This window comes from Tauraco erythrolophus, chromosome 13 (genome assembly GCF_009769465.1).
Source record: "Tauraco erythrolophus isolate bTauEry1 chromosome 13, bTauEry1.pri, whole genome shotgun sequence".
NCBI classification, from domain to species: Eukaryota; Metazoa; Chordata; class Aves; order Musophagiformes; family Musophagidae; genus Tauraco; species Tauraco erythrolophus.
The window spans coordinates 20,190,546-20,211,720 of NC_141477.1; the positions used below are offsets into that span (position 1 = coordinate 20,190,546).

Below are 21,175 nucleotides of genomic sequence, written 5' to 3' on the forward strand. Positions count from 1 at the left end.
GTTTCTCAAGACAATTTTAAGTTCTGAACCTGCTTTCTGAAAAACTTGCAGCTATTTTGAGCTTTCTGGAAGCCTTCGCATTTAGTAAATTAACTGCTCCCTCACGCTTCAGTCCCATGTTGTATTTCCTTTCAGTCAAGTACAAGGTATCATCTGTAACTATCATGTAATGGTTCTGAAGCCATATAGTACCAGTTCATCTGCATCCTAGTTCCTTATTTTAATGGGGAGAATGGCATTCTTGCTCATCCTCTGTTTCTTACTTCTCCACAAGCTCTGACACAAAAGGACTCAGAATTCATTAAAAACAAGGATAAAGCTCTTACCAAACTGCAAGTATTGCATTTGCAAACAATCCCTATACTGGAAGCCAACCTGATGCAATCCTTCCCCTTCTACAAAAATGCCTGAAAAGCTGCTGTGTATCCAACTGTCTTTAGCAGCACATCCACGTTTAGTTCATTTCTTAGAGGAAAAACCAGACCCAGTCTCGGCCTTGTTTTCAACATCTGTGGCACGTACTCACTGCTGCTGCTCTGGAGAAGTTCTAAGGTACACTTGGTTTCAGAGAGAGTGTGAGGTGCTGGACAGTAACTGGAGACAACTGCAATAAACAAACATCTTTCGGAACACAAACTTTTTGAACCATTTAAACTGTATTCCACTTTTGAAATGTTAACGTTGTATATGTGTGTGTACATAGATATTAAAAATAGCAATCCTCAGTCAACCAAGACACAGAAGATACCTGCAGTCTAGATAAAATACATTATCATATAAATACATTCATGATTAAAAAAAAATAAATCATACAACCTGCTGACAGTCTCAAGTGCAAGGAACTTTCTTACAGGTATTTAACTCTTGTGCTGCTGACAGGCTGACCAAAGGCTATTTAGTAGTGACCAGTTTTAAACACGGATAAATTGGTAATGTGGCTCCAGGACAGTCATTTGAAAAGTTGCTACTGATATGGGAAATATTTCCTGTTGTCATAAACCAACTGTAGGTGTCATTAAAAAAAATAAATTAATTTTGAGAAAAGTAATTTACTTGTTTCTTTTAGTGACTGCTTTAGTTCCATGCACAACTAGACACAGTCAGCTTTATACACCAGATTTTTCCCTTTCCCCTCGGGGTTCTTGGAAGATGATTCGGCAGTGTTCTGGACTGGCCAGAGAAAGTTCGTCATGGGGAAGTTTGAAGTTGGTCCCAGGGAGAAGGGATGGTTTAATTAATGAGTATATAACCCTGATTTATTTTTGCCAAAATCAGTCTGAACTGGAAAAAAGAAAAATACACTACATGCGATAAAGAAAACACTTGGCCTTAAATTGCAAGCTAGTGTGTTCAAGAGAAACATCGTACAAAATCTTTTACTTTCTGTACAGTGACAATACCAAATAATTTTTCTTTTTAACCATCATATACACAACACAAATATTATGAATAGAAGAAATCTATAAATACTTAAAAATGAGCTTGAACTATATAGCAGTTGAGGGCTGCACCTGTACAAAATGTAAGCAACATATTTAAAATGATTAAGAAAGTGCAAAGTAGAACAGTATCAAGAGCCTCCACTTGTTACAGCATTTATGGCTCAAGTGTGAAGAGCTAGCAGGGATGGAGGAGCTCAGTTACGAGTCAAAAGAAGACACAGTACAGGATTCTGCACACAGAATGAGGAACTATTATTAAATTGTATCTTCCCACTTCTTCACATCTACGACTTCCAGTTAATAAGAGAACGTTTTTATCATGAACTTCTGCAAAGAGTGATTTGTCCCTTTTACAAGTTCCATAAAACAAAGATTCCCTGGCCGCAGACTGCTTTTCCGTAAGTAAATGGGGACACTGCTGTTGGTTTCTGATTGCCTCGTTATGCTTACCACATTTAAAAGGTGAACGGAAATACTTTTCCATAAAGTTTTTCCATAAAGTGAATATGGACTTTTAGACCCTGATCCTCTAAATTACACGCAGGTAACCTGTACTCGCATGTATGTGGAGGTCTAGAGGATCAGTGCCTTAAAAACAAACCCACTAGCCACCCCTCAAAAAACCAACTGAAAAATGAAACTCCTTTGGGTTTCAAAACTGCCCATCAATTTCCATTTGTTTGCCAGTCAAGGTGCAAGTTTTGCCTTCTGCTTTCAGGTGATGATTTCTCATCGGTGGCTCCTGTCGCAGTGCAAGTCTTTGTTTTCTTTTATGCTGTGTGTCCTATTGGAAAGCTCTGCTTGAATTAAAATACAGTGGCAAGTAAAAACATATTCAGTGAGCTGGAAGCTGAAATAGTTAATTCAGCACTCTTGAATGAGAGTTCAAATAACTTGTTTTTAGAAAGCTTTTCAGTTCACCTTCATTTCATTAAGTGTACTTTTTATTTTTTTAGGCACTGTAAATATTTAACATCTAATTGATGTGCGGAAGAATCCATCCATTCTCAAGCAGTGCATTATTAGTGATCTCTAGCGAGTTATTGACTAATGTTGTCATCTTGGTTTTGGTTTTAAATGGAGAAGGGTGGACTTTAAATACTCTTTTTTTCCTCCTTTGCCAAGTATCTTACTATGACAGAAGAATCATCACAATTACATTAATTCTTCTCTTCGAAATACAGGCCAGAGTTCAGAATAAATCAGAGTTGCAAGCAGTCTGCATGTGCTAGAGAAACAATAATAATAAAATTACCTGGTCGTACTGCTTCACATAATGATGTCTGTCTCAAAACTGGAGATGATCGCATGAAACTCTGTGAAGACCATCAGTGTGTTCTGCTAATAATTAAGAATCTGGAGTCTAAGACAGTCTCTGTTGTACTTGATAGAGATTATAGAAACATTCATCTGTTTGGTACATTTTCTGAATGTGTGACATCTACAGTATACACAGACATCCAAAACTGAGGCATGAGAAGGACCCATCTGCACAACTGTCTGGTCAGCACAACTTGTTTATTTGCCGCCGTACATTCTTTCGATGTCGTTGAGGTAATGGTTTTTCAGTTCTTTCCTTTTCAACTTGAAAGCATCTGTTACTAACCCAGTCTCTGGGGTCCACGGTTCAGGGCTCAACCGTACTTTGATGGGTATTTCAAACCTTTCCAGTTTCACTGCAGGGACAAGAAGAAACAAAAGCATGACTATAATGATACAGCCGAATGAAATACTAATTCATGGTACCTGGAAATCGAAGGTGAGCACCTGTAGCTTGTATAACATGGTGTTCTACTTAACGAAGTAACGTTACACAAGGGCCACAGCAAATTTAATCTTGTACCAATGCCGAGTGCTGGCTAGTGTGCAAATGTTCTACTAGCACGCTGTACCTACAGCTGGTTTTGGCTGTGACAGTGTAACATCTAAAGCTTCCAACAAATGGGTGTGTAGCCTGAAGATCTGAGAACTGCTGTCACAAGAGGATACAGTGAAATCTAGAGTTGTATCTTTATTATATGAATGTAGTAATAAGATTGACTCGGACTAGTCAGATGTGCTCCATATTTAAATTCTAATTAAGTACTTTCCATGGTTGAATGATTCTTTCCCAAATTCTTCCTTCCTAAGAGTTTGTTTAGAGTTCCAAGTAAAGGGACTTTTCTGTATTTTTGTTACACTACTCACTTATTTTCCCTTCAGCTGGAAGCAGTGCCTTGGCACGCGTGCAGCCGCACTGCAACCAAAGCTGCTTTCATCTCTCGCCCAGCAATAAGGCCAAAGAGGAGTAAGCAAGGGAGGAGGTGGGTAACAGCTCCAGGGAGAAGGGCAGGGACATCAGGAACAGGGCAGGGAGCTGCTGCATGTGTGCAATACAGGATGGACTTTGGTATCAGCTCCTGGATATAGGCCCGTTATAGGATCCTACACACATAGACCTGTAGCTGAATTTCTACAACCACCTGTGGCAGCACAGGCACTGGGTGGCAGCACCCATCGGACAGTTGGGCTCTGACTCTTGGCTGTGCCCAGGAACTTGGCTGTCTCCAACTTCAAACTGGTACTGTCATGGACTATTTCATCTTATTTAGATCTATATGCCTGGTCATGATGAAGGTGTGTTATGTTCTGCTAAACACGAGAACGATCTCTTTAAAATAGTTTTGGATAAAAGCTTCCAATAAATTGGTTGTATCTCAAGGTATCAAGTTGTATCTATCCAGAAGATAGAAAGAACATATAAGCAAAGATTTTGAATAGACAAAGCTATATGGAGAGCCATTTGCCTAGTTCATGACAGAAAAAGAGAGATTAAAATGTTTAAACTCAAGGCTGAGACCTGTGGATTGATTTTTTTTTTTTTTTTTTTTTTTTTTTTTTAAAAGCAAGACTTAATAGTGCCTTTTGTTCTTGTTTTCTCAGCTTCAAAAGGCAGGTTCTCCTCTCTGAAGTTCGAGAGGCAGTGCTTGGCATGTGCTGAAGTTCAGTTTTACTACTTCCTTGTATGAGGGGCCAAGTGCTTTAGAGACTTTTTTCCCCAGTTTGTTAGTTTTTTGGCCCCTTAAAGGATTGATGAACCTTTTGATCCTTCAGTACCAGAGGAAGGAACAGCAGGCTTTTAAGCCATCACAACCACAAGGATCGTGGTTGTTCGAAGCTGTAGGGGACAAAGCTGCATGGGAAAAAAAGCTTTGAGATCTCTTGCTTAACTGTTTTTCTTATCAGCAAACGCCTTGCAACTTTCCTTCCGAATTGACAGTTCTTTTGAACCTTATTTGAACTGTATTTGGCAAGCAACCTGTCTCTAGAAGTTAGCTGGAAAAAACCCTCACATTTTTTTAGAAAATAAAAAAGAGAAAGTAGTTAATGTGACCAAAAAGTATGTCGGTTCCTGGGATAACAGGCAACAACTTGCTGTGGTCTTTGCCTCTGATTAAGCTATTTCGTTTTGGCAGATACAGAGGCAACAGGAAGAAGGAAGAGCAGTTAGTGAGGATAACTGAAATATTTTTGCCGCATAAGCACCATGAGATTAGATACCACAATATGCTGCTTTACTTACTCTTGTTTGCCACTTCTTTAATCTCTTGCAGTATTTCAGCTTCCATTGTAGGATTGTTACAAATATCTGCCCAGGTTCCACTGATGCCTTTCTGCTCAGCTAATGCCATCAGCTTCTTCTGATTAGGAACCACAAAACTGATCACGTAAGACTGGTCGCTACCACAGGATGGCAGGAGATGGAAGGAAAAAAGATCCAAACAGTTGAGACTTCATTTCAGGGACTACAATGCTTACTTGAGGTTAGACACACAGATCCACAGTGCTTTTTGAACGCTAGTTGTTCCCCCATACAGAATCCTTCTTGTACATTACGTCTTCACAACTGATGACTTATCCAAGGTATTCTAAATTGGTTTACAGCATTAGGTTTGATCAGTATCACCCTTTGCTGTAACTTCAGGAGTGTGCCTGTCAGTTTTGCTTCCCAGCTACATCTGGTGTTTAGCTGGTTCTCTTCAGTTTCCCTTCATGGAGTGTGTTTAAGCTGAAGGGAGGGAGAGGAGAGCCCAGGACTGCGTCCAAAACTCAGTGGAGAGCTTTGGATCAGGTGCAAAGTGTCCCAATTAACTTTTCTCTGGTATTCTGACAAGAAAGCCAAAACACATGCTAAATATAATGATAACTGTTTGGAGAAGGGATGGGATGGAACAGGAGCATATTAGGATAGGGGAAATGCCAGCAGAAAAACAGGTCATTTCTTCAGGTTTTAGGGAATCTGGGCACCTGTGTGTGCTACTGCAGAGATGCTGCTTACAGCTTGCACTCTGGTAGGGGGGTTTGTGCAATAGACACCATGGAAAACTGTAGTGTATCATCAGAGAAGTGGGTCAGAGCCTGTATTTCATGTTTACCATAAATGGAGTTTCTGAATTAATTCCACTCTTACCTTTTGGCATAAGCACAGATGTTGTCAATCAATGGACAGTTCTTCAGTGCTGCTTCTACTTTGCCCAGAGATACATATTCTCCTGCTTGTAGCTTTACCAAGTCTTTCTTACGATCTAGGAGTCGAGAGAGAAGGGACAAAAAAACACACCACTTTGTTCCATTTAAACTTCTGCATTTCCACAGGCTCATTTCCAAAGCCACTATGTATGTATTTTGTGCAATGCTATGCAAGATTCTTAATAAACATGAATTAAAGCATCTTATTAAAATTTTAAAGCAGCTAATAGCATATACATATTCTGCCAACTTTACAAAGGCTTGTGTAAAAAAGTTAGTGTAGCACTACATGCAACTTGTATGAAAGTAATGGGGACTCTGATTTTTAAAGCTTTGTAACCAATACCAAAAATTAATCACACATTTATTAATATGCATTATTAATTAACACACACACTTATTCTTTAAAGTCCATGTGCTAAATTTAGACAGTGATCATGTCACAGGAAATGGCATCACTTCCAAAATTTTCCTACAGCTGTGAGGACTTTTGGGAATGTGTTTTACACTGTGATTCTGCATGCAGGTAGCCTTAAGTAGATTAGCCCTGGCAAAGCCAGCAGGATTAACAGCATGCTTACAATTATGTTTAGTCAAGACCTTGTAATAAATATACTAAGATATCAAAAATTGAGGCCAACCTATGATCTGCAGACACCCATCCGGATGAAATTCCCCTATATCTCCTGTACAGAACCATCTCTGACCGTTTTCATCGATGGAGAACTCTTCTGTTGTCTTCTCTTTGTTTTTAAAATATCCCATTGAGACGTTAGGGCCACCAATTATAATTTCTCCTCTGGGATTAGGCTTGTCTCTATTAGTATAGCCCCCTGAAAACAAAGTCCACACACAATTATTTTTAACTTATATATTCTGCTGCCAAGAAAATATTTTAAAACCTCAGCTTGAAGTTAATGCACACAAATTCATGACTATTACAACAGATAAAGAACAATTACTTCATATGCTACATGCAGCTAAGCAGATAGGCAAAGAAATCAGCTAAGCAGTGGTTAAATTAGTTACTCTGAAATCCAAACATTTAATACTCTCACCTTCTTGCCAGTCTCTCAATTTTATTTCACAACAAATGAGAGGAGCTCCAACTCTGCCAGTGCTGTAATCAGCAACTTAGGGAGAGAACAAGGGAGAATAGAAAGATTTTTATCATTTGAAATATAAACTCAAACCATAAATAAGGTGGTAGCTTAGCTTAAATTACTTTATTGCAGGTAAGAACTACAGCTATTTTGAATTTACAAAAAAAAAGCCACCAAACCCTCATATATATCTACATCTTAAATTATGTATTTCCAGAAGCATTTTTAACTACCTTCTGTAATTGTTCCAGCTCCGCATGTTTCTGTTAGTCCATAGCCCTGACCAACAGGACAGCAAAAACAGATGTTCATGAATCTTTGTGTTTGAGGAGAGAGTGGTGCTCCTCCAGAAAGCATCATACGGACATTCCCTCCCAGTAGTGCCTTTACCTTTTTAAACAATAGTCTTGAAAGAAGGAGAAAAGCATTAAAAATCATTCACTCAGCTCACTTTATTATAAAAAGACAAAGACACAAACCACCTTCTTCCTTCCTATCTGGAACACCTTAAAAATCAGCTTAACCATGAATAGATTTTAGTGGACAGCAGGGATAATCAAAAACATCGCTTCTTGTGTAACACTGGAAGATGGCCGAATTCCTGTAAGTTCACTAAACAAACATTCCAATTTTATTAGTTAAAAAAAAAAGCAATCCAAGGAAAACTAACTCGTCATCTGTTCTGAAGATTAGTCATTCCCACACTAAATATCTTGTCCGTTTCCAGTAAGAACTTGGATTATCTCAGTTAATCATTAGATGATATTTGCATGAGAATTGTCTGCTGTCAGATAGCTTAGATGATTATTAAAGAATAATAGACTGTTGTGTAGCAAATCATGAGCGAAGAGGTACACTTGGACTGTGAATTGTACTTACACGTTACACAGGGGTGCATCGTATCCCCTCTTGATTTGTTCCAGTTTGTAGTCGTAGCCTATCTTGAACAGAGTTCTCTGAATATAGTTCATCTCTTGAACTTTACTCATGACATTTTTATAAATTCTGTCCATTATTTCCTACAAAGTATTAAAAAAAAAAGCAAGGAAAATTACCACAGGGACTAGACTAGCATGCATAAATTAAATTCCGTGTTTAAAATAAACCACCCTCCCATTATTTTTCCTTTAAAACAGATTAATACAGTAAGAGTGAAAATGGCTGCATCATTGGTTGGACAATGCTTAACTGTAAGGCTTTTCATGTGTGATCAATTAGTCAATTTATAGCCCGTGGCCGCTTGCGGCTATTTGGAATGGCTGGAAAGTAATATTGAAAATACAGTAGAAAATTAGTGACTTGGCCTTCCTTTTCTCCGTTCGCTTTGTTTTTCTCCTCACACCAGTATCACTAGAGAGGAGGAACCCTCATGTTGTACCAATTTAAATTGGAAAACTTGCCTTGAATGAGGCAGACAAGGGCAGGCAATTGAGTGACCACTGCGGGTCGCCGGGCGTTCTGCAGTAATTCGTAGTACCCCCTGCATTTCTACCAACAGCTTGCTGAACCTCAGCTGTGGTTTTAAAACACTTCCCACCCCTCACTCTGAAGACGTCTTCTCTATCAGCCACAGAAGCAAGAGGAGTTACAGTCTCCTGCTCATATTCTCCTACAAGAGGAGGCGAAGCATGGCCTGCTTACCCTAGGAACAGCAGGAGAGACTGAGCCTAAGTGTCCCCTTGGAGCCAAGCAGCTGAGACTGAGCACCCCAACAACTAAGGCACTTCAGCTTAATTTGCTGAGTTCTGTAACAGCCAAACACCCACGTCCTGAACGTGTCCATCCTGCCAAGGCCACCCTGCTTACCCCCGTGCAAACAGGAGCTTCAGACTGTGAATGGCCAAGACTGTGTGTGCCCTGTTCTTTTATCAGCAGCTCAGCAAATCATCACTCGTAACTATTAGAACACATTCACAGTTTTGGATCAAAAAGGGTCTTGGCTTCAGCACGCATATGTTCTTGTGCTCATCTGCAGCATCAGTACTCAGCTCAAGCAATAACAACTGCAATTTCTATATTCTGCGGTTTCACTAGCAGTGACAGTTACTTACAGTTACACATGAAGAGAAAAAAATGTTAGTAAATAGATTTTTCTGAACTGAACAAGCTAGAAAGCATCATTTTCTTTTTGCTAAACATGTCTGCTTCTGCATACTTACAGGCACAGCTGCCATCAGCGTAGGCTTGAGTACAGTACAGTCTCCTTTGCTTCCCTTCTTAATTTTACTTGACTGTAATAAAGAAAAAACGTCAATTTATGAAGCTGAATACCAAGCAGTTCTTTAGAAAGGACTAAAAAAAGAGAGGGAGATGTATTAGCATGTAATTTGTTTAAACCTCTTCTCCTATCTCTCCAAAAAACATTTCTATGTATTTTTTTTTTTCCCATTGTGATGGAAAAATTACTGATTAACAGCAGTTTCAGCCAAAACACTACACGTTTTACAAGCTGAACCTAGTTAAGTCCATGTTGTAGATCTTTCTCTTACTTCCTCCCCCTAGCACTTGCCTTCTCCTCCATCTTCCTCCAAGAGTTTCTTTCACCTGATGCAATCTCTATACCAGCAAAACATACAGAAGTGTTCTTCTCCAGCTTAATTTGCTCTTATTTATCCTTGTTGTTGAATGCAAAAAGGCAAAGGGCTAAACAGAAGATTTACAATAGCTGGATAAAGAACTCATAAAGTGAGACAAAAAACTTGAAAATCACTTTAAACAGTCTTGTGTTCAGCTCATCTATTAACAGCTGTTCTTATCCTGATATCGAGTGGATAATGCTATATGCATTTACTAGATTTTCTTTTAGATTTCCTAAGTATCGTAAAAGTAAGGGTTTTAATAAAATTTATACGGTATGACCCACTGCTATAGTTCACCGGGAATTTTAATTTGCATCATTTTCTGAAAAAAATCACATTTCTGAAGCGTGCCATGTACATCAGCGTTTCTTTAATGGAAGAGGACAGCTGAGCAAGGAGAACGCAGACGGCAGAAGCGAGTTTGAGCTTCCCCCTCCCTGCTCACCTGATCCGACAGCGTGAGTGGAGAGGAATAGCCAATCCTGCAGCCGTAAGTGATGCAAGAAATTTCGGCTGTCAGTTCCAATACATGGGCCAGAGGCAAGTAACCAATGTAAGTGTCCTTGGGCCTAGGAAAGGAAAGGATTGTCCAATTAACGATGGTGCACAAGCGGACTGAAAATGCTGTTTAACAGTTTTGTTGCGTGCTCAGTTAGTACTTTTTGAAACAGATCACGAGTGAGGCTTGTTCTTCTGCACACAAGAAAGGTGTGATTTCAAACCACAGTTTATAAACAAAATGGGGAAAATCCTACCTTAGTGACATCAGTATGACTTACAGGATTTGCCTTGTTTTCTAGGAAACACCAAGATTCCTTAGTGCTGCACTGCTATTTCCTGTCCTTGTGGGAGATTTCATCCCAGATACTGAATTAAGGACGATTTTAAAATAATCACCAATGATTTATAAATCCTGAACATCATAGCATCTCCTTCTAAAATCTATTAGTAGAAAGAGAGCTGATCGCTGACGTACCGAGGCTTATTTCAGGAAATAATTTCTCAGAGATTTCTCAGCCAGAAACTTAGAGCTGCCACGTAACAGAAGCTTTAGGCACCAAATCAGAACTGGTTTTATATCCCATCACTAAAGGATGGGATATAAGCAACATAGCTCATCTCAGCTATTAAACCCTTCGTGAATGCAGTGACAAACACATCCACAGTGATGAAAAATTTCCTCAAAATATTAGTGTGAGGGAGTTTGCAGCTGGTTTTTCCCATCATCAGTGCACAATTTATGACTTTTCTGCACGTCTCAGTGAGGTATGCTTGAGCAGATCCTGCAGCGTGTGCATTATCCATCCCGTGGTCGTATCTCTAGATCAATGGATGTGGTTGGCTCTGACATACTTCCTGAAGTGATTCCAGCTGCCTGAAAACATCTAAAAAAAATTTCCCAAGTTTGACTAGATGAGGAATCCGATGGCATATTCTGATGCACAACAGAGTGCAAAAATCCATCACAGAGCTAAAGCTAAGGGTCATAATAATAATAATAAGTAGAAGCACGTGAGACGAGCTAGAAGGGCATCCTTTTCAGACATGAGGGTAAGTTCACCAACACAAGATGCGTTTCTTGTAAATTGAAGACTAGTGGGCTCACAGTAAAAAGAAATTTGGTAACACCTGATGCCAGCAACCTTGTGTACTTTTGGAGGTTCTGTTTTATCTCTCCATAAACACAACTGACTCTTTCTTACCCCAGGCCAGGTATTCTCTCGCACTGTCCCGTCATTCCAGCTATTAAATTTTTATGCATCATCATCACTCCTTTAGGTCTCCCAGTAGAGCCACTGGTGTACATGACTAAAGCCAGGTCTGTAGGAACAGGTCTGCTTGGCAGAATGCTTGCTATAAAATGCAGGAGAGAAATTGTTATTGATTCTTACCTACTTTCTAAACTGTTATTTCTGTAATTAATCCATGTGAAAATGTCTGTAATCAACCAGCGTGACAGAGGTTCTCAGCAGAGGTGACCACAGTGTGCTGCGAAGTGGTCAGTGGTGGGTGCAGATGAAGAGCGTAGTGCTCTGTTTTTAAGAGGAAGTGAGGCAAGGCAGATTTTGAAAGGAATGACAAATATTTGGGCACCTACACAATCTGGGTGATACTTTTGCTATTATGTCTTATAGCTGACTGAAAGTTTCAGAGAGAAAAACCTTCTGAAGACCGAGTAAACCTGCCAAGGGCAGGGAAGGAGCAAAATACAGTACTGAGAGAAACAACAGGTTGAGGAAAAAACACAAAACCAAAAAACACCCGCCCAGAAGGCTGCAAGTCAGCTTTTCTGCCAGTCACTCTTCCAAAACTGAGGTTATAGAGCTAAGACTACTTTCTTTTTTGTTTTTTTAAATGAACCTTCCTCAGGTAAGCTGCTGGTTAGTGGAAAAGCAGTAAGCTTACAGCACTTGACTGTTGATTTTTATTTTAATCCTTTGGCTTTTATTCTCAGGATGAAAATTACTGGCTTCCGCAGCTTTCACACCTAGAGAGGCAGCAGAAGTGTCAGCAAGGGAAGCAGGGTTTGTAAGGGAAGCAAAACCACAAAACACCACCCCTCAGGGTAACTGCTGGTTTGCATCAGTACCTCAGGGTGATCAAAGATAAGCGGTTGTAATGAACTGTGCTTCTCTGCAAACAGCTCCTTTGCCAGTTTAGCTCCTCTTTTATTCAAGAGAAAGGAGATCTGGCTAAGCACAGACTGCTGGTTTCAGGAAAAGATATCATCAGGGTTGTTTTTTCCTTCCTTAAAGCAGATGTTTACAATCACTCCTGGCTGCTCAATGTAGCAAAGCATGCAATGGTTATTTCTTTAGCCCAAGGTGCTTTTTAGCTACAGATTGCTTAGGAAAAAAGATATTTCCAAGCCAATAAGCAAAAAAAACCCCTCAAGTGCTTTCTCATCTTTTCTTAGGAAAAATAGTGAAAATAAGATGAAGAAAAGGTAAGAGTAGCAGAATATGGAACACTGCACCAGATTCTACTTTACTTCCTAAAGCAAAGGTGGAGTCTTAAAATGAAATTATTCTGGTTATGGTTTAGCAAGTTTTATTCTGAAATACCTGACGCTTGAACAAAGGGGCAGGACTATAAAGAGAAATCAAACAAATTTTCTGTTTATTTAAAGGAAGCCAGAAGATGAACTGGCAGCCTGCCACTGCCTTTGTGTGCAGGGGTGGGTATTTTTCTGCTACGTGTCCCTCTTAACCTAGGTCTGATTTCACTGTTAACATTGCTTGATTAGTTCTCTGTGAAATAATTCACTTACAGTTTTCTGGTTTGGCTCCCAGCTCTTCTACTGTCTGCATACTATGAATCTCCACATTTTCAGGGTATTCTGATTTGTTGATAGTCTTCTTGTCCACATAAATAATATGTTTAAGACAGGAGACTTGTGGCAATGCAGTCTATAGAAGAGAAATGAAATTTTTAGCACTGATTGCACTGTAAAATTATTGTAGGATTGCTTGTAGCAGGTGAAGCTGATAGCAAAGTACCTTAAGTTTGCTCTCCAGAAGTTCTACACTAGTGACCAGATATGATGCTCCACACTCATTGAGACCATAGGTTACTGCCTCTTCTCCCAGGGTGGCGTACAAGGTAACAACTGTTACAGTAAGGAGAGAGCGAGAGACCATGAAAGAAATGCTGAAGTAATACTAAATGCAAAAGCTCTTGCTTTAGCTTACTGGGAAGCATTGCAGGGGCGGTGGAGGGGGATAAAATTAGCTCAATGTGGAATTTTCTAATTTGGAAACAAAACAGCTTGCTTTTTTTTTTTTTTCCACATCAGAATTTTTTGCCACAAGAGACCTCTGCAACGAGGAGGACAGCTGTATAGGAAGTGTTTCTTTACCAAGAGGGTGGTCAAACACTGCAACAGGCTTCCGAGAGAGGTGGTCGATGCCCCAAGCCTGTCAGTGTTAAAGAGGCATTTGGACAATGCCCTTAACCTTTGGTCAGTCCTGAACTGGTCAGGCAGTTGGACTAGGTGATCGTCACAGGTACCTTCCAACTGAAATCATCTAGTCTATTCTACAGAAGAAGAGAAATCATCAAAACAATGAGATCCACCAAAGAATAATGCACTAAGCAATCACATAGGAGGCAACTGAGAAGATGTGTTCTGTCCCTGAGCTCTCTGTGACCAGAACTCAGGGGGAGAGGTGACACTGAACATCGCAGGTCATGGCTTAAAACTTCTACAAGCAGCTCTTTCAGCAGCGTCAGCTACTTTGCGTGTTCCCATGAAATCACTGATGGGGGCAAGGCAGAGAATCAGACCAAGGAATCAGCCTGTTTTTCATTTTGCCAGATTATTTTTAACCCTGACCGGATACAGTGATGCCGTTAAGTGCCTCACAGGCACCACCTCTTCCCATCATCTCTCTGTTGAAAAAACCAAACCTTCCCTTAGTATTGTCTGCTATCTCAAACGCTAACCTCTACAGACCATTAAAGGAATTTAATATTCCTGTGAAATAGGGTTCGCCTGGAAGGGACAAAACGAGAGTAATGTTATACAGCTGATTCTTGCAGCCTCTCAAAGCACCAGGATCCAGACCAAATTAACCATCATCCTCTCCTACTTTGACAGCATTGTCAGCTCTTCCATTATTGCCCTTTAACAGCCCCTCTGCACACTCTGCTGTGTGACCTCCTCCTCCTCACACAGTCAGCTACTACTAATACCGGGAGAAAAAGAGGCAGCCTAGTGCAGGCAAAACATACATAAGGTGGCAACAAAAATAAGCTGTGGGTCATGGTGCTTTGTGTGCAGACTGGGCATGTGAGTGCACAGTAATCTTTGCCACTTCACCAAGAAGTTTGTATGCATTGAGTCAGACGAGAGATTTTTTGACACCTTAAATAAAATTAAGAAAAAGAAAAAAAAACATATAGATAATTGTAATGAACTCGAGCAGCTTAAAAATGTCACCAAAAAACCCCTCAGACTACATATGATTTTGATTACTTTTAGCATTTGTGTCTCTTCTAATAACCATTTCATGTTTCGGATGCATAAGTCAGGACACAGACAGAAAATACTATAAACTACTAAAAACTATTCCACATTTTGGGAGGAGAAACACAACTACTGCCATCTTCAGAGTATTTTTAAAAAACCTGAATTGTAACCGTACCGTTCTATCATTCTAACATCTAGAATATTATTACAATAAAATCAGAAAAAAAACCCAGTCTTTTAAGTATGAGCAAGTTGATTTTAGGGATCTCTGCAATGCGTAGGATAGACTGGAAACTTCTAAGAACAGGCAGAGTAAGTTCATTAAATACTTATACAATCAATGACAGGATATGTAGATTCAAAATACTTAACAGCCAACCCAGTGCTGCAGAATGGTTCTAAATTCGTTAGAAGGAAACAAGTTCAGCACTCACGAGGAAAGTTGTACTTGAAGCAGGTTAGAGCCGTGATCATCCATTCTGCTCGGGTCTCACAGAATATGGCAACGGTGCTCTTCGGGGCGAGCCCCAGGGCAGTCAGCCCGCTCCCCAGCCGATTCACTTTCTCATTTACTTCTTCATAGGATAACCATCTGTAAGCTCCTAAAATCAACTGGTGAGGGGAAAAAAAAAATAATTGTGATGACAAGAAGCTGCTGGTACAGCTTTACAAGCTTATGTGAGTTGGTGCATAACGCTGTAAGCCCTCACACTGCTATTCATTAGAAGAAAAACAAATTGCGTCCATTTTTCGAGTAAACAGTGCGTCCTGCATTCTGTTATTCTTTAACTACTATAAAATGGATGGTTTATAACATAAGGTGATGATTAGGGAAGACCTCTAAGGAGAGTTCCATTGTTGAGGCAAGATGCAAAGCAGCTCAAAACCAAATCAGAATTAAGTACAAAATCCTAAGTTTTACCTTTTTGAACACTTTTCCATTTGGTTGCATTTCGTTTTCTTCACTCAGTACTTCTCTGGTCCCAAGACAGTCCTTCTTCCCAAACTTTGCTAAAGCATGGTCAAACAGCTTGTCCAACGTGTCTGCTCCAGGAATGTTTATGTTTGCTAATGAGTCAAGATGGGTGACAGAACGGTAGGGGCTTCCAGGTTTGTCCGAGATGGGTTTAGCTTTTAAACGTTTTGCCATAGCCTTTTTCTTCTTAGCATTGGTAAGAAAATACCACGGAATGAATACAAGCATACTGTACACAGATATTAACAAGTACACAGGCAGCAAGAGAACGGCACATACTTCTAGCCTAAGTTTCATTGCAGGTATTTTAAAAAAGAAAATCTCTTATTGTGGTCTGAAGCTGGCAAGAACAAAGCAGCAGCACAGTACGGTGTAGGAAGAAGCAACAGTAAGCGAAGCTTAGGTGGTTCTGTTTCAGAGCAGCTGCTAAAATTTTAGTAACCTTTGAGAGCCAACAGTGGACACCTGTGGGCGAAGACCAGAGCCAAGCAGACAGCAGGGGAAAAAAAAGAGAGAGAGAGAGAGAATTAAATTAGTAATATTGCAGTCAGTCCATTAGTTTTAGTCATTCTAAGAGTTCACATCAAATGCACCAAGACAAGGAGACTGAAGTAGCTGACGTGAGGCGCGTACGCTGCACGGTACAGCAGTGCGCTGCTCGCAAGAGGAAAGAGGATCAATCTTTTCCATACTTGTTTGCTGCATCCACAAATATTTACCTGTCAAAGATTTTTCCCCCGCTCTCTCTGTTTGAATAGTCCAGGGCTGTTGAGATGAAGTCTGTCCTTCACATCATAATATTGTGTTTAAGCTCCTTGAGTAACGCTACAATTGTGTAATTATGGGAAAGGTCAACAGTTGTTTTCCTCGTAAATATTTGTACTACAGAGGAAAGATCCAGGAGGTTTCTTTACTGCTTTTCAGAACATTAGATCAACTTATATTCAGATAAAATGTATCTTGATTCAGAGTCCTCAAAAGTCTACATGTTGTAATCTTAAAAAAAAATGATAATATTCCAAAACTGCTTTATTAACTTCGCCCCAGCAACTGAATTTTTAATCTATTACTTTTCAGTTATGAATGCCAGACTCTTGGAAAGGGATTACACAGATTTGCTTTTCCCCTTCCAAAATCTACTTCAATAGATGCATTTCAGAACTCCAGGTATGGAAAATGGAATCCAATTTGACCAATTTAATCCCATTTAAAATAAAACACAATTTGGCAAGACTCTGCCTGCATGTCAGAAATCCTTCTTCATTATGGAGAACTGAGCCTGAATAAAGATGGAAGGTGAGCGGGAGAAAAACAAACGCATCACAGCAAACCGGAGTTGTGGCTCGCCCACTGGTCTGGAACTAGTCTGCACTGGCACATAACAGATGTTCTTATCTTCCCTGGATGGCACGCAAACACGGCACGCAAACACATCGTAGGCGATGCACGCACGGGACAACGAAAGGCAAAGGTGCCCCAACAGGGAGCGGTACCTCGGCCACGCCGGGCAGCGAGCAGCGCCAGTGCTTAGTGCAAAGCCCCGTCTTTCGTGGACAGAACCCCATAAACGGAGTGGATGGGAACAGGGAAGGTTCCAGGGCTCCATCAGGAATTGAAAGAACGTGGGCACACCTCAAGACGTACCTTTATTAACATACTTGCCACCCTCAGGCGACGAGGGAGGCTACAATTAACATTTCAGGTTAAACAAGACAACTGCGAGTAGCAGCGTAACGAGTCTATTAATAGGTTGTGGGGCTTTTTAATAAGAATTCCGACATCTGCAGTTGTGCTGCAGCCAATATCAACAGCATTTAATGTAATGGAAGATTAAGAGATCTGCAGAGACTTAAAATAACACGTTAATTTTTTTAATCAAATCTATAGAATAGAATTACTATTGAATGTTAGTGCTAAACGAAGCTCAGACTTGTTCAGAAAAGAGTATTCTGGATATTTCTTTTTATAAAAAGTGAGTACTACATTTTTTTCAAAATGTATATGCTTATTCTGCTCTAGTTAACCTCATCATCATCAACTGCTCAGCAAACAGTCAAACCTCAGCAGAAGAGATAAGATTTTACTTCCCTAAGCTCCAGTTCTCTAAAATGAAGGTTTACTGGTTTATATTACAAATCTTGCATGATATTTTCATTCCAGTTAATTCAGTGCTCCAAAAGCAGCAGTTGAGCTTGGATTTAAACCAAAAGCCAGCCATAGTGCCAAGACTACAGGAAGAAAATGTCAGTGCATGCCCAAGAGTAGATACAGTGCTAATGTTAAAATAAACCCCATGGAGAACTCTCACTGCTCTCCAGCTTCCAACAAAAAGCCCACGAGCAGACGCAGTGATTTGGAGAAAAAGCAAACTTGGTGGAATAACGCAAACAATTTAATATCATGAGACAGAACTATTGCTTTTATTCAGGCTGAGTAGTAGTGTTTTCAGAAGTAGTCTACTGGTAAAAACTACTGGCTAATAATCAAGAATTGACTAATTTAGGAAGAGAGAAGAGGAATGGGCTCATATTTACTTGAATTCTTTAGTCAATATTCTGGACTGACCAATACTATAAGAAGAAATTTACTTTAACTTTTCCGTTCAGTTTAATCTCCTGTACATTAATTTTATAAATTATATTTAAGCTATTTAGCAGCTTGTGTAACACTGAACAACCACAAAATTTTCAGTGTTTTCTGTGTACATGATATTACAACAGATAAAAAGAACTGAAAATCATAATTTCACACATTGATTTGCTTACTACTTTCTAATTCAATCTATATTGACTAATGGTATCTATTAATACATACTTATTGCAATTATCTCATCTTTCCACTGCTATTTTCCACTCTCTCTTATTGCATCTGGGCAATAGTGAAATGAACTGACATGTCTGGAGTAAGAGCTGTCCCCTTTTTTACCACATCTAAATGACCTGCTCCTCTTGCCATCTGAGCATCTGAGATGCAAGTAACACAATAAATTGTAACAGCACCATCAAGATTTAAACCGGTATTTCACAGCATCCAATCCACATTTTAGTACTGATTATCAACACTAAGTCTTTAAGACTGAACTAGGTTGCAGAATGGATTTTAAGACTATGTGTGAAAAGAGGACTGTTTGAAAAATTACAACCTAGTGATGTCATCCAATAATCTTTTCTACATGCATGAGATGTGGGGGTTTATATGTGAGATTATCTTCAAGCTGACTAAGCAACAAAACTCAATTCGGTGCCGAACACGAACTTAAGGACTTTTACACTTTACTGGAACAACTTCCTGACATGCTAAAAAACCTCATCAGAATGTTCAAAATACTGCCCGAAATAATAAAGTAATGCTAAAAATGTCTGAATGGGAAAGAATGTTTGTTTTCAACTAAAACTGGCACCCTGTTGAAATCACTTTTAACATTTGAATTTTAAGTATCTGTACAAACACACTTCGTACACTTGCAGCCAGTTATGCCAAAGTCCACATTAGCGAAAGTTAAAGCTTGCATTTCCTTCATTTTGAAATTTCAGATTTGTTTGAAATACTATTAGAAGTGTTTATAAAAACAGATAACTTGGAAACCTTTTAGATGACCACAAATGTGTACAAAATAGCTATCTTGACAAAAATCAGTTGTAATTCTTAATAGACATCAGCTGGAAAAAGTTAGTAAGTCCTAAAAAGACAAATTTGACTTTTTCCTTTGAACATATTCATAGAAAAACTGACACACACACACACAAAAACACAGATATACTTACAAGGTATCTGACAGTGATAACTGAGTTTTTTTCAGTGTTGATTCGATCTATATTAAAACAGAAAAAAAAGAAATAACATATTAGAGGTTGGGAATTTTTTTGCCTTGCAGAAAGGAAGAATCTTTAGAATTTCTACCCTGATGCTCCTGAAGAATAGCCTCTGAATTTAGATGAAGGTGGCACTCGCTGCCCATGCAAGAGGAGAGCAATTATATTATCGGAAAAGACCAGGCTTGCAAACTACAGTGTACAGATAAGACAAAGCTACTCAAAAGGAGTTTAATTATTATGGGAACCCCCCCTGTTTATACATGTTCTGAATAAAGCTACGAACACAAGCTTGATTTAATAAAAAAAAAAAAAAGGCAAGAAAGAGACTTTTGGATTCCATATGGTCCATTCTTCTGTCTCAGGGCAGAAGCAGTAAGACCTTTATCATTCTTGATGGATGAGCATCAGCAGAAACTTTAACTCAAGACTATCCATAGCACACACTGCCCAAAAGAGTGACAGGGAACATGAAACAGAGTTTGGGTAGGGAGGTAAGAGGAGGGTTTAGAGAACAAAAGCATGGTTATGTAGGCAGCGAGGCTTCACTGGTCCCATGACCAGTGATAAAAAAGATGCCTATATGGAGCTGTACACATATGGCTTCAAAAAGTCTACAGCGTAATTGTTCTCTTCAACTTCTTGGGTTTATACACAGAAGGCTTTTAACTGATGTTTAACCTAATTATGTTTTATTAGCCCTCCCCATGAGTCTGAGATTTCAATCAAAGTACCAGTTTTTATGGACTGTATCTGTGTTAAACATCTCTTGTGAAATTCTCCTACCAACATTTTCTCTTGAAATACGAAATAAATAAGAAGTGCAATAATGTTTTCAGTGTTACTGGCACTTGCATGTGGCTGAATAAGATTTTCATCCATAACAGGACCATCCCAAACTTGCGCCAAATAAATATTTATCATATTTTAAATACACTGCACAACAGACCGACATATGGAACTTGCAAAAGTACCTCCATACCAATTCCATTTGGTTAAAAGCTGAACTGAGCTATTCAAATTACACCTTATGCCTTTAATCTCTTATTTAAGTTTAATTAGACTTTAAGTGAAAGGATAAGATGTAATGTTCACATCGATGCACCACCAAGGATACCTTCAAGGCAAACCAACTACACATTACTGAAGTTTAACAGTTACGTTCTCAGTAAACTTCCTCCTTCCTCACAAAGAAAAGAAAATGCAGCAATCCCGTGAAAAATCTCTCTGTATCCAAATAGAACCGTTCTGTAATACCGGAATATTTAGAATATATAATATTTTATATTGACTCACAAAGTCCATTCTTTCTCGTAATTGTGCAACAGCCTATTCAGACGCTTATCTAGCTGTTTCGGAAACAGCAGAGCTTCCAGTTGATGTAGGAAATGCACATTAATTCCCAGCAACAGCAATCAACGTGCATCAGGCATGACTACAGCCTAAGGGAAAAACCAAACCCAAACAGATGTCGCTTCTCCCCTAGGTAGCTGTGTTCAGCATCTCCTGAGGGTTTTCCTCAGGTGAATCAGCTTCTAGCGATTTGGGAATGGTAACTCTCTAGGCTACAGTGCATTCACCATTTGCAATGATATGTCACAGTGTTCGTATTGGATACCTCACTCACGACGTCATATTTTCTTTATTACTATTATTCGCTGAGTGTTTACAAAAATTCTACAGTCCAAGCTCACTATACAAACCAAATAACCTACGTGAATGCTCATACAAGCACTGACACTGTATTTTACAGACTGCCACAGATGGAAGAGACGTTCTGTG

General features: G+C 39.4%; 1 protein-coding gene across 3 annotated transcripts; it reads right to left on the minus strand.

The window, feature by feature from the left end:
• Positions 1-2,604: 2,604 nt before the first annotated feature.
• Positions 2,605-19,371, minus strand: ACSL4 (acyl-CoA synthetase long chain family member 4). Of its 3 annotated transcripts, XM_086619435.1 has the most exons (15): positions 19,346-19,371; positions 15,528-15,767; positions 15,040-15,217; positions 13,134-13,243; positions 12,905-13,043; positions 11,337-11,487; positions 10,079-10,202; positions 9,214-9,285; positions 7,934-8,073; positions 7,288-7,460; positions 7,010-7,084; positions 6,593-6,784; positions 5,893-6,007; positions 5,005-5,162; positions 2,605-3,118 (listed from the first exon to the last, which is right to left on the minus strand). In XM_086619435.1, exons 2-15 carry the CDS (start codon positions 15,753-15,755, stop codon positions 2,961-2,963), a joined length of 2,013 nt encoding a protein of 670 aa, XP_086475561.1. In that variant the 5' UTR covers positions 15,756-15,767; positions 19,346-19,371; the 3' UTR covers positions 2,605-2,960. The 3 variants fall into 3 exon arrangements, with proteins under 3 accessions (XP_086475561.1, XP_086475558.1, XP_086475560.1); XM_086619432.1 differs by lacking the exon at positions 19,346-19,371 and having other exon boundaries at positions 15,528-15,878; XM_086619434.1 differs by lacking the exon at positions 19,346-19,371 and having other exon boundaries at positions 11,337-11,483; positions 12,901-13,043; positions 15,528-15,878.
• Between the last annotated feature and the right edge of the window lie 1,804 nt (positions 19,372-21,175).